The following is a 14943-nucleotide window of genomic DNA, read 5'->3' as shown; positions in this document are numbered from 1 at the left end:
CTGAAACCAATGCTGTCTGTTGGAAAAGTAGAAAGAAAGTTCTTGATTTAAATAGGGATTTTTAAAAATTGAAAAGGGGGACACAGCACTATTAGCTAAAATAAATACAGGCATGCCTTTGTATTTATGGCACCTGTCATCAGAAAATCTCAGTGCCCTTCATGGGAAGACCCTGAGAAAAAGCTTTTCAGTAACTAAAAAGAAATTGTAAGACAGACTAAAAGCAGAAGTTTCTATGTTCTAGTCAAAGATTCTCTTGTGTGTTCATAGAAAGCTTTTACCTAAAAGTCAAGTCATTGAGAATTCAGTGGAGTCTGAAATTTCGAATACATTCTTATATTAACATTAGGCACTCCCAAAGACATATATATCTTTTTATAAAAAATTTATTTCTCTGTAAATACAAATTCCAACATCACAAACAATGGTCCAGTGGAAAAATACTTAGCCATTAACATTGAAAACTTTTTTTAATTTAATAAATAGAACTTTGGCATTCAAAATTCTAGCTGTAAACCCTATTAAAAAACAAAAACAAAAAAATAACCCCTTTACAAAAAAAGAGGCAAGAATGATAGATAAGAAGGCATAAGCCAACCAGTGGCTTCACATTCTTTTTACAATAACTGTATTTCAATTAAGTCATGACCACTCTGTATTTACACATGAGGTATTCTGGGTGGTTCAAAAACTGAACCAAGTTTACAAAAACCACCAGTCATAGTGACTGATTATACACTCTGCTGTGCTTTTAATGTGACCACCTCGCTAGCACCTTACTACCTCTTGTCATCACACCAATGTGATGCCAAATTTTATGTTTCTGTATTTAAATATTTATACATATATATACACACATATGCACACAAATAACTACATTCTGAAGGAGTTTCCTGCTCACTATACTGGGAAAAGGCTGGGCTCCAAAGACATATCCTCTCATGTTTCCTAAGGTATCTAACCTAGTAATGAAAACCTGTTCCTTGCTTAAGAAAAAAATCCTTAATCAAGTCTACTTACAGAAGAACAAGGTGCGATAATCATCAACATTCTTATAACTCACATAAAACAGAAATGAATGCTTACTGTAGGCAAAAAGGCACAAAAGGTTCTCTCTGTATGCAGCTGCAATAGTGTTGTTAATGACTTACTGATTTGAAACTACATTACTATACTCAGTACTTCTTTTAAGTAAGAAAAAAATGCAAAAGCTTTCCCCCTTCATGATTAAATGTATAATATTATCATACAGTAATATACCACCATGGCATCTTGGGGTAAAGTTGGAAATTATACTCTTTACACCAAATAGGAAATCATTTTTGTTTTGTGAACACTAAAAATTGTCAAAAACGGAAACAAAATGAATTAACTTTGGCTTTGAGAGCTATAGCTACTGGCAGTTTCAAATGATATAGTCTGAGTGAGCATGGTTATGAGAATTGCTTATTACTGTAATTACATATCTATAATGATAGAAATCTACATAAGAGAATGCCAATAATCCAAACTAAAGGTGTGCCTGAGCTGAACTATGCTATGTAAAAATATAGTCCCAAATTCTCGGCTACTAAGTTATTCAATGAACTATTATTACTGATATTGAAAGAACATTTTCCCAATAAAGTAGTTCCTTTAAAAATATCCTCGAAGAGATTTCTAGTAATGTCTTGACCTATGACAAGATTAATTTATAAGCTCATTACTGAGTCAGAAATGTACAATATCCATTTTAGCAACACTTTGCAGCCCTTGAGATTGTCTTTAACAAGCTACTGAAAGAAGTCTAATTCAGTGAGTAAACTGTCATGACCAAAATAAATTTCATTAAAAATAATGTTAATATTAAATACTGAATCCCATTTCAAATATAAAAAGGTACCACACTTATTTAAAAAGAAATCCAGGCATGACTTAACCTAGTCACTACTTAAGCTTTTAAAATTAGAGGCCACTGAAAATTTACTAACAGTTTAAAGTCATCCTTCAGACATCAAATGAAAAAAACAACTAACTATTGTGCCTTTGATTCAGTTCTTTTTATCTGCAGAGGTAACTGGGTCTTTTATTGAGATACTGTTACTTTATCCCTGCTTTAGTGTGACTGAGGCCGAATAAGCTCAACTTCAAAATCCAGAAGACCAATAATAAATGTTAATACTGCATGAGACACTTCCTAAGAAGACAAGCATTGAACTCACAAAAGCATAATTAAAAAGTTTTCACATCTAAGAAAATTATCAAATAGGTTTAACTTCAAAATTTAGGTTAATTTTCATCTCAGACATATATCAGTATAATAACTTCTGAGAACATCCTAGTTCAAACTAGGATAAGACACTATAGTGTTTCTATTTGCCCATCTTACTTGACCTAACAGTAAAATCTTTGTTTTCAATCGAGATATCGATATTATTATATTCTAACAGAAGAGGTTATCTTGGGAAAGGGGAATTTTCTGAAAAATAAAATAAAAATTAAATACTGACAAATTAGAATACTACTATTTCATTTCCCCAAAAATATTCCAAGACTGTCTACTTATTACCTAGGTCCCTTCACAAACTCCAGACTCCAAGAGATTACTTTTGTACTTTTGTAACTCAGGGTTATATTTAAACATACTTACACTATCACATCCTATTTTCCTTTTTTATTTATGGGGAGGTAGACATTTTGGAACTGAAATACACCAGTCGTAGTTTATCAATTTTCTAAATTAACACATTTTTTACCTCAAGACATTTGAATTAAGTCAAATTCTGTAAGTTTTAGAAAACTTATTTAAAAAATTAAATATTTTATCCTAAGCCAGAAAAAAAATGTTATCTACAGTAAGTTAAAGCAAATGTTTAAGTTTGTTTAAAATAATAATAACCATAAAACTCCAAAACATATACTAAAAACCTAAAAGACATTAAGGACCTAGTGACCCAAATCAGTGATTATTTATGCACATTAGTGCTATCATCTTAGGGTGCCTTTATTTCCAAAATTGTGGAGGTATGACTAGGTACTCTGGTAAGGGGCTGGAGTTTCTATCCAGAGAGAACATAAAAATGTTGTGTGCTGCACTGTGGCTTATCTTGTTCAGATGCTATTATCTACTTAATATAAAGGCCCATTTTCACAGATATTTTTACAAGGCAGAATTCTTTTGCATCAGATTTTTGGTATAAATTTACTACTCCCTGATTGTCTTCAAACCACCAACATTAAAAAACAAATGAACAAATTAGAATGCCACATTCTTACGAGTGACTTTTCCTTATTAGGATAGGTACTTGGAATGCAGAATCACATAATGCACTGATTTCTTAGTGCCCAGATCCTAAGAAGTAAGAGTAGGGAGGACTCAGGCACTGAACAAAAGGAAAGTTTGATGTCCTTACAATGTATTATAACCAATTATTGTAACATAACCACAAAATAACTTACTGAGCGCTGCATATTAGCCAAATTCTGAACTGAATGTCTTCCTGGGTAGTTTCCTTGAAGTTTTTATCCCATGTATGTTTTCACTGCTGAAAATATTTAAGAAAAATCTTTTCTAGGAGCAGCCTTTATACCAGTATATAAGCCTGGCAAAAAAAACAGACATGTGATCTCTTCTTGCCCAAAATAGTATTATCCTGTTGAATTCACACCCCTTATTCCTTCTACCTCTTACTTAGTCTTGACCTACATGAGACCTGGCTGCATCAAGAAAACAAACCAATTTGTAAAGAACAATGATTGCCATAACTAAGTATATTCAAAAGAATGTAATAAATGCCCTGAAGGCACTAAAATATGTAGTCCTTCCAAAACTCCAACTAAAACAGGAAAATACTCATTTGGAAGTTTAAATAATTTTATGTCTACTTAAAAATCAGTTGCATCTCATGATGATATCCTGTACTCCAGAAGAAGAAATAACCTTGTCTTTTATGAAAGACCCTGTTTTTAATGTACTTTACCCATACCTAATACATGTAATTGAAATATCACCTGGTTTTGATTTTGTTTAATGTCTGTGATAATTCAGATATAAAGAATACAGGCTGACTTTTTCTTAAGTAGTTTTAACTTTAAGACATACAAAACTGTTAAAATGTAAACATTTGAGAATTGGATAAATAAACTATTGCTATTGTTCCAGAGTGACTTTTTTAATCCTTCTTTTACAATGGCCTTAGAAGGTTAGCATTAATTCTTTATGGCTTTGTTTACATTGATACAAGTGAAAAATTGTAAATAGTAAGTGACATGTTAAAATTAGTCCAAGTTATGTTAAGTTGCCTTGTGATATATAAATTGCAATGCTAATGAAAAAGATTATCACATAACATTTCATACCTCGAAGGCAACCCACAATCACTCTGGAAAAATAGCTGACCTATCTACAGTGCTAAAATCAACCCAACCCCACAACCTCATCATCTCAGCACAGTGGTTGTCTGAAAGACAGGTGGTTCACAAGACAGCTGTACTACTGTTAAAACACTCGCCTGCTGTTGGAGCTCTTGTGCAGCCAGCCCTTGAAAACCCCAAAGTACAACACAAGCTTCTACATGAAAGAAAAGAAATACAAGAATAAACAGTGTGTGCCTTTCTTAGAAGCTTTGCTTTGACCCTAGAAATCCTTATAATTTTATGAATACACACACACACACACACACACACACACAACTGCAGATAAAAAGAAATCCTACCCCTTTATCTGAAGGGCACTCTTCACAGCTTGGTCCTACAATCAGTAGTTTGAGAAGACAGATTTTTTTTTTTTTCCCTTATACACTTCATCACATTTTTCTAATACTAATTTGGTTTTTTGGCCTGATTAGATAAGCCCCTTTGAAACCTCATCAAATCCCTTTCTCCCCCAATAAAACAAATCCACAAAAAAAAAAAAAATCCTATGTGTAAGTGATACGTCACTTGCGACTTTCCATTATGGCTCCTAAAAAGAAATGTGAAGAACTGTAACACAGCAGCATTTAACAAAGGGTCATTATTGCTGTGGGACCAATAGTTGATCACTGGGTAATGCAGTTGTCTCCCATGTCCTGGGCATAGCGATCTGATATTGTAGTCCTTAATTCATCGATGTCCCTCCGTAACTGGCATACATCTGACAATTTTTTAGTGAGTGTTTCTGGGCTACAGTCATTCTCAGTCTCTTCAGCTGAACAGTTCATTGCTGTGGAAATAAAATACGGAGAACGTCTCACACTTTTTTGAACAAAAGCATTTTAGGATTTTTAACTTCAGTATCATTAGAAATATAATGCTGTATGCTGAATACCAGTCAGGTTCAGGTTTACATGATGTATCATTGAGTATTAAATAAATCTTATTTACTTGCTCCTTTTAAATTTTTGCTAATTGCATTAAATCCATACAGTAATACACACGTTTAACATCTGTAAAGGATGACAACATTCCAAAAGTAGGAAGAAGCATGCTCTAATAGCTCTCTTCAAGCTCAACTACAGCACTCATCCTGACTTGACAAAAATCTGAAAATCACTTCTGTATTAAGGAGTGATAGCTTAAATTTTTATAGACTGCAAAATGGGTTTATTGACATGAAAGCATAAATTTCCAAAACATATGGGGTGTGTGTGTGTGTGTGTGTGTGTGTGTGTGTGTGTGTGTGTGTGCGTGGACCGCTACAACCCTACGCAATTGAACTGGGCTGATGGCTAGCTGCCCAATGGCTGAATGACTGAGGGTGAGGCTCCGAGGCAGCTGGCTTGTAATTATTTACGTCAGTTCCTCTCTCTGTCAGCACATCTCAACATAAAAGCAGATGGAGCCAGTGATTGTAAAATAAATCTTTCCTTATACCTTCATTGGCTTTGGTAGCTTACTGGAAGTGTAAGAGTCAGATTAACTTATTTGTTATTTTAACAAACACTAACTGAACACCTGCTATGATCCAGGCACTACTCTAGATCCTAAGGCCATCAAAATAATGGATGTAGTAGTTTATTCTTAATGATTTACATATACTTCATAAACAAGCACAATCAAGTATTGTAGGTGTCCTACCACCATACACAGGCTACAAGAGCACAAGGAAGAGAACAACCAGCCTATCTGGAGAGGGCACAGGTTCCCTGGATGGGCCAAGGATGCAGAATGAATAAAGGTACAAAAGCAGAAAACCAAAGAATCTGAGAAACTTCAAGAAAATGAGTAACAAGCTCTAAAATGGCAGAGCACAAATTATGAAAGGCAAGGGTCAAGAAATAAGGCTAAAGAGGCAGGTGGGAACTACCTATCCCCTATTTTAGGGGACTGTAAGTATTAGGAAATCAGAATCACCATTAGGTTAGATCACTCTGGCAGCAATGTGAAAACATTTGTATTAGTGGGGGAAAGTGGGCAAGACAGTTGACAAAGAGACCAGTCCAGGTGAAGACTTTGAAAGCTTGATTTAAGGCAACAGGGCAATGGAGATGTAATGGGAGGAATGAATGCCAGGAAGGGACTGGTAGAAATGACAGAGCTCAACCATCATAAGTTGTATGGGGGTTAGGGACTAGGCAAACGACACACCCAGATGAAGGAAAGAGTAGGGTGGAGAAAAATCTGGCTTAGTGTGATAGGTGGATAGAGGTGCTACTCACTCAGAGGAGGAGCAGGTTTAGGGAGGGAAGAAAGGTAGGTTCTCTTTTGGGTATAGTTGAGTCTATGATGCCTATTGAGTAACTGGTTCTAATATAAGGTAAGTATAATCAAGAGCCCTGAAGGGACATTCTAGGCAGAGTAAGAGATAAATGTCTGTATGCACTAACAGAAAACAAAAGGACTTGGGTAAGATGACTGAGAGAAAATATATAAAAAGAGAGGCAAATGCATCTAAATTTTTGAGGAATAAATAAGACTTTCACTATTTGCAGATGACACGATTTGCAGAAAACCCTGAAGACTACCAAAGAACTGATAAATGAATTCAGTAAAGTCACAGGACACAAATTATACAAGTATAAAGAAACCTGCTGCATTTCTATACACTAACAGTCAAGTAGCAGAAAGAGAAATTAAAAAAACAATCCCATTTACAGTTGCACCAAAAAGAATACAATACCTAGGAATATACTTAACCAAGGAGGTGAAAGACCTGTATGCCCTTAACTATAAAACATGGATGAAAGAAACTGAAGACAACACCAACAAATGGAAAGATATACCAAGCTCATGGATTGGAAGAACTAATATTGTTAAAATATCCATACTACCCAAAGTAATCTACAGATTTAATGTAATTCCTGTCAAAATACCAACACTTTTCACAAATGTTGTGAAATAATCCTAAAATTTGTATGGAACCACAAAAGACCTCAAATAGCCAAAGCAATCTTCAAAAACAACAAAGCTGGAGGTATTGTAATTCCAGATTATAGGACATACTACAAAGCTGTAGTAATCAAAACAGTGTGGTACTGGTATAAAAACAGACACATAGATCAACAGAACAGAATAGAGAGCCCAGAAATAAATTTATGCTTATATGGTTAAATTAATCTTTGAGAATGGAAGTAAAAATATACAATGGGGAGAAGACAAATGGTCTTTGGTTCACTCAACAAATGGTGTTGGGAAAATTGGACAGCTGCATGCAGAAGAATAAAACTGGACTGTTTTTTTAGACCATACACAAAAATAAACTCAAAATGGGTTAAAGACCTAAATATGAGGCCTGAAACCATAAAACTCCTGGAAGAAAACATAGGCGGTAATTTCTTTGACATCAGCCATAGAAACATTTTTCTAGACAGGTCTTCTTAGGCAAAGGAAACAAAAGCAAAACCAAACTAATGGGATTATACCAAAATGAAAAGCTTTTGCACAGCAAAATGAAATCCATCAGCAAAACAAAAAGAAAATCTACAGGATGAGAGAAGATATTTGCAAATGATACACTGGATAAAGGATGAATATTCAAAATATATAAAGAACTTATACAACACAATACCAAAAAACCCACAAATAATCCAATTTAAAAAAAGAAACAACAAAAAAAATCAGCAACAAAAGATTTCTGGGAGACACTAATAATTTAAACGGCAGAGAATTCCAGAGAAGACTAAGACTCAGCAGTCATAGAGGCAGAAGTAGAACCTAGAGAACGAAGCCATGGTAGCAGAGCATTTGAAAAAACAAGGGTGGGGTGAACAGTGTCAATGAGCACTGGATGGAGTAAGGAGACAGGTATTCAAAATAATCCACTGGTTTTTGGCAAATTAGCTAGCTGGTCAAATTTTCACAGTACCAGGATATAAGGTAAGGATTATGGGGTTAAACTTGAAAGACTGGAAGGGGTATACACTGGGAGGTGAATGTGACAAAGTTCTTGAATCTCTCTTTTTATTCACATTTGGATAGCTCTCTTAATCTAATTACTGGAAAAGTTTGACAAATACTATATGTAGAAGAATACAAAATACAGAAGGTTACAAAATAACTGAAGGGGTGACCACCTGTAAAATGTTGAAGAGAATGAGTCTTTTGTGTGTGAGCTTTTACTGCTAACTAAACCACCCTGTGTTGACCTGGCAAACCTCTCCTTCTCTAAGATTCAAGCCAAACACCAGAGCCTTCACAGCCCTTCCCATTTAGTTTTCCCCTTGGGCCCCCATTGTCCTCCGCCCACATCTCAATTATAGTACTTACCACAATGCTCTAGTAATTTAGTTTGTGTGTGGGCCAATGGCTGTGTTCAACTGCATTATCTGTACCTTAGTATCTGGACTATATAAAGCATTTAATAATTACTAAGTCAATATACTTAACACTTTAAAGTATTTCTTACATGCCCACACATATGTATACACACATCTATGAAGTGGAAGGGAAAATGCTGCTGACATCTCTGAGCACAGTTACATGTTTCATTTAATAAGGGCTATACTTTGATGGAAAGTATTCTTGGGTTTGCCAAAATAACTATCATGATGCCAGATGGTAGAATCTTTTTGATGAAACTGTAAATAAAACTGGTGTCCACTCTAGTCACATATTAACCATATTATTAGGCAATTACTCAGTACAACATAGTAGGTGCATAAACCTTTTGGTCTTACTCCAATCATATCTCCTTACTTATACCCATTTCTTCTGTATTAAAAAGAGGCCAACATATCAATATTATAGTAATTTAGAACCACATGCAGAGATGCATGTTTCTACAAAAGCAGCCCAGAAGGGAAACTAGGATATTCTTGTGGCAGCTCTCACAACTATGTGTGGAAGAACATGGAACTGAGGAACAATGGGTGGGTGTCATATTGAAAGAGACAAGGCCAGAGTGTATGTGCATGACAAGGGCAACAGATCTACAGGCCATGAAAATTAGCTCTTGTGACAGCACGGGTAGTTATATATATGTTAAAGATTTTATTTATTCATTTGAGAGAGAGCACACAAGCAGGAGGAGAGGCAGAGGGAGAGGGAGAAGCAGACTCCCCGCTGAGCTGGGAGCCTGACGTGGGGCTCGATCCCAGGAAGGGATCATGACCTGAGCTGAAGACAGATACTTAACCAACTGAGCCACTCAGGCGCCCCAGCACTGGTACTTATATTAAGCAACTGCCACAGACATACACTGTATAGGGAAAGCAAAGGAGTTATCTTCTCTCAAATATTTTACCAGCAGACAGATGTTGGATCATTAACTTATACAATTAACACACAAAAGCCAACAGAATCACTACTTTTAGAAGAGTAATCAGGAATATCACACCTAACTACCACTCCAGTCACATATTAACAGATTCAGCATAGCTCATCCACACAGGTAGATCTGTAGGCATTCTGCCAGGTGGCAGTCCCTATTAACTATGACCCTGCTCACTTCTCTAAGTATGAGGTAAATTCTAGCAATGAAGTAATAACAGGTATTCACAGACCTACAGATTTACTCAGAGATTTATAAATCTAAGTAGGAAAGGAGATAAAAACAAATAAGGAAAAGGCAGTAAGAGGTTCCTGATTCATGAAGACAGGTTTCTAATTGCTAAGCAATATAGTAAGGACAAAGGCATCAGCGACTTACATCTGATTCCCAGTAATAATGAAAGATTAGGCTCCTTGCCCTGAGCACGCTGATTGAGAATACTACACAATGCCTTCAAGTCAAACAAACAATAGGACATTTCCTTGAACAGCTGATCAATCACACTCAAATCGGATAGTGGCCATTTGGTAAGTACTGTCTGCTGCCTGGATTGGTCTGCTTCCTGGCCCTGATCCAATAAAGAGCACGTCTCTTCTGTTTGCCTTTGGTTCTGCAAAGGATAAAGAAAACATAAATCGGGTTGTTAGAACAGAGAAAGGTTACTCAAAGCCATGCAGTTGTCTGAACATTATCCCCCATTTATAAACAAAACAGTGGAGTCATATTACATACACATTAACCAAATTTAACTGCATACACACAGTAGGAAAAAAAAAGGAATTTAAAATAGTGGAAATGAAATGATTCAATGATTCCTCTGTGTCATCTCATGCCCTAGGGTAAATCTGAAAGGGGCAACAAATCCAGACTCACTTTCTAGGAGTATCTCATGCCACATAATGTCACATAATAAGCATCTTGGTTGTATATGTATTCTTCTATAGTGAAATTTATCCCAAGAACAAAAAGAACTATGAAGAAATTTTAAATCTCATCCTATAGTTTTACTCTTAGTAGCAATAATGATTTAGTTACTTTGAAACTATCTGTTGCATATTGAGAAAAAAGTGTATACATTATGTTAATGTTGATAGGAACCAAAATTTTCAGCATAAGAGAAAAAGAAATGAAGTATAAAATCAAAGAAAGGAAAAAAACCCTAACAATTTTGAATTGTGAAATTTGAATTGGAAGTATCAATATGAACTCATAATTTATTACACTCAGAAAAATCTACCTTCACTTCATCCCCCAAACTGTCACCATCTACTTCTCATTCTGAAAACTGCTAGAGGCAATTTAATTAGCTTTCCAGTTGGAACTGTATTTCAAAATAACCAAACAGCTGCATTGATGAGGAAAAGATTTTTTTAATAGATGAATGCCAGCTAATAAATGTAAAAATAATTAGAAACAAATATGATTCTTTTAATCATGTAATGATTTAGACAATGATCATCAGTGAAAACTAAAACCATCAAGGGAAAGGGTACTGATAAACTGCATATTCACAGTTACCTAAGTATCATTCCACAGATTACCTGCTATTTGCAGAGGCCATAATGAGATAGTGGAAAAATTAGTCTGTTACCATTCTAACCCAGTGAGATCAGTATTTCTGTCACTTACAGTGGGATAACCAAACATAAATAATTTGATGACATGAACAACACCTACAAAGTCTTCATGCCAAAAAATGTTTGATTTGACTTAATGATATCTTTAGCTCTTACTTCTAGGTTATAAGAGATAGAGGGGTAGATAACAAGATAAATGACACCATACGAAAGCAATCAGGCACATCTAGAAGGCCTGATTATCTATAAGTCTTTAAGACAACAGGCCCAGATTTGTCAACAAGCCACTAACATGGAAAAAGTGAGAAACTTTATACGACAAAATGAAACCCAACTTAATGGTCTTTGATTGAATGTTGGTTTCAACGGTCATAAAAAGCATCTGGGAAAGAAGTGGGGAAATTTTGGTACAGACTAGGTATCATCAAATATTGAGGAATATTATTCTTACTGGGTTTGACAACGGTGGTACAGTTATATGAGAAATGTCCCTAATTTTTGGAGATGCATTTGGGTATTTAGAGGCAAAATGTCATGATGAGAGTTAAAAAACTATCATAAGTAATTTTTTTTTTTTTTGTAAAACATATCCTTAAATGCAAGTCAAGTGTGTCATCTTGTAATTAAATGAAGAAAGTGTGACCTGTTCCAATGATGGAAGTGTCAACATTGCAACTTCCTTAAGGATTTCCAAAGGTAATTTTATTTATATTCAATTTATGCTTTACTGAATTACTCTGGGACCTAATCTCTATATAATATTTGACTGTGTTGCAGTTAAGTCTGTGAAATTATATTCTGAGACATAAGGAAAATAAAAGTTTGCCTTTTAATTATAATTTTGTAAGAAACCTAATGGATTTAATTGGCATACCAAAATTAAGTCTTCAGCTAAAAAATGTTCTATGAATATGTACAAAATAAGTATCTGCTTTAACTTAAATAAGTACTGTATCGTTCTTTGAAAACAATTTGAATTTCTTCTACTCACATCAAGCAGTGTTTTTGTTAATCTCTGTAGGTTTCTTTCTTTCTTTTCCAGCTCTTCCATCATCTTTTGAGTAGTTGATTTTTCTTTAGAAAGTTTCCCTTGCATAGACTAGAACAGGGAGAATTGGGAAGCAAAGCATGTTGTTAATGCTAAAAGCTAAATGCAGAGAGGTTACCAGGAATATGGGCTCTGAATACTTTGGATCTGTCCTCCCTAGCCCTTGGAAGATGAAGCCTTCACTTTCAAATCAACCCATATTGCTCTAGAGTGGATGTCAGCAGAGGGAAAAACAAATATCCACCTTTACCAAGAAAGTTTTTAATCTGGGAAAAACATGTTAAGCTGCTCTTTAATGCTATGTTACAAACAGTTTTTATTTTATTAATTTTTTTGTTTATGCCTTCAGAGTGTATTAGCAAATCTATACTTCCCTTTTTTTCTTATGGTTAATAAGACAAAACACAGTAAGATTGTAAGACCATCCCCACATTTTCTATCATTTGAAACACACTTCTCTCAGTGTATGGTATTCCAAGCAGTAGTTATGATGCTGAATTTGGGCCAAAGGTTTATTATGAAACTTTAATAAATGAATCTCTCAACTCTATTATAAAATTACAAATTATCCAGAACAAGATACTATTGTAAGAAAATCCTGAGTGCACCAAAGCAGTATACAGGATATCTTGAGTACTTGGGTTATTTCAGCTCTTAAGTCTGGTTTTCAGCTACACACCAAAGAAAAACTTGTCATAAACTCTGTAGTTATCAGTGATTTCTAGGTGTTTCAATCAACATTTTTTCCTTTTGTGAAATCACAAGATCAATAAACATATAACAAGAGATTTCTTTTATTTCCCCCTCAGGACTGTATTTATTTATTTTAAATTTTATTTTATTATGTTATGTTATGTCACCATACAGTACATCATTAGTTTTTGATGTAGTGTTTATTTAGTCTTAATTCTGAAACTACTTCAGAATGCTGACTACCGAAATAGCACACACTCCACTAGGAAGGTTTCCCGCCCCCGTCACATTATCTCTCCCTGGAATAAGAGAAGATAGCTGTCACCATGGGCTGAGATAAGACTGTAAATACAAAGCAGTTTTCTCAGAAACAGATATTCAACCAAGTAGCTCTTGCATTTGTTTGCTAAACTCTATAAAAAACTTTACATTTAATAACTTGCAAGTTGGATACAAATGAATTAAGCTCTATAACAAGTATATATTTCCTTCCAGGGTAAACTTCATACTCCACAAAATTTAATCGCACAGCACGAAGTCACGTGGGCTTTCTGAGTATGTATATTTCTGGATTCTGAAATTCCTTTGTAACTGCATGTGATAAATCAAAAAACCCTATTTGACTAAAGGATATATAGGGATTTATTCATCTAGTTGAAGATCTATGCATACTGGCACAACATGATTGACTGGAATCTAGAATTCATCCTAAATTTTCTTAACATTTGTGACTGTTTATTTTATCAGAACTGTGGAAAAAAGGCACCACAGATTAACTACACTAAATCTAACATTTTAACAATGAAAACTGACCCTGAGAGGTATTTTCACAATGCTATAATAGAATTCTTTAGAAAATTCTAGTGTTTTATATTTTTACCAATTCAGAGTCATAATGAATGTGACTAATAATTAGCTAGCAAATGTTTGTATATAGGACTAAATTTAAATCAGTGAAGAAACAGGAAATTTTCTCCATCAGAATAAATCAGAAATGTCTGGCAGTAGTGCTGTTTGTCACAGGAAAAATTTTGGATTTAGATTTGGGAAATACATCAAGCTTAAGATGTTATGTTGGTTGGGTACAAGAGTACTTACGAATTAGTTCTTTACTAGGGGAAGCAGTTCACAGATAAGCTTATCCTAAAAGTTCCATATGCTGTACAATTTCTAGAATAGTACGAGGGTATGAGTGCCATAGTTGTCTGACACAACATTCCACCTAAAAGATTATTTCTTTATTCTAAATTGTATGAAAAAGCCTATGTTTAAAGTTTAAGAAAAAAAGAAAGGAAAATTTCTATGAAGCTTAGAATGGGATTACTAAAATTAAAAATTTTAATTTTCAGATGTCTATATTATCTCTTTAAATTTCCAGTTAATAATCATGTTTTTAAAAAATCCTAAGTTACTAACCCACAGATATTTATCACAATCATTCTTGAAGTTGAAAAATGGTTTTAAAAACATTTGTTGCTTTGATCTAAATATCTAGAAATTGCTGTCTTTTGTCCCATATACAAAATAGCTCAAATGAAGGAAAGATAGATGTGCCTTAGTCAACAATTTTATACTTCCCAAACCCAATTTAAGAGAAAATATTTTGATTGAAAACTTATATTATTTTACTATATAAACACACAGAACCCCCCATACATGCACATGCATGTGTGCATGCATACACACACGAGTTTCATAAAAAATTCATGCAATTATTCATTCAGCAAAAATTATAGCCAAGCACAGTCTGTGCACTGGACAATGCATCAGTGAAAAAAAGTCAAAACTGCTGGTCCTTTCGTAACTTTTACTAGGAGGTAAAGATCAAGGAAAATACAATAGATATGTAAGTTACATAGTATTATATATTAGAATGTGACTAGCTCTTTGGAGAACAAATAGAGCATGGCAAGGGAGAGGAGGATGGATCTCAAATGGGGTAAAGTACAGGCTCATGG

General features: G+C 34.5%; 1 protein-coding gene across 1 annotated transcript in view; it reads right to left on the bottom strand.

Moving 5' to 3' along the window:
- Positions 1-433: 433 nt before the first annotated feature.
- The window catches only part of CEP85L (centrosomal protein 85L), a 164599-nt gene continuing 150089 nt past the window's right edge, over positions 434-14943 (bottom strand). The window contains exons 11-13 of the mRNA XM_028117027.1: positions 12236-12343; positions 10046-10277; positions 434-5182 (exon numbers count right to left, since the gene is read on the bottom strand). Of these exons, the coding sequence (XP_027972828.1) occupies positions 5019-5182; positions 10046-10277; positions 12236-12343 (504 nt within the window). The 3' untranslated portion in view covers positions 434-5018. The remainder of the gene's footprint in view (positions 5183-10045; positions 10278-12235; positions 12344-14943) is intronic.

This window comes from Eumetopias jubatus, unplaced genomic scaffold (genome assembly GCF_037043125.1).
Source record: "Eumetopias jubatus isolate StellerSeaLion01/CBP00866 unplaced genomic scaffold, mEumJub1_p1.0 scaffold_6, whole genome shotgun sequence".
NCBI lineage: Eukaryota > Metazoa > Chordata > Mammalia > Carnivora > Otariidae > Eumetopias > Eumetopias jubatus.
Note: the sequence above shows the minus strand (reverse complement) of the source record. Positions and strands in the feature narration are given on the sequence as shown.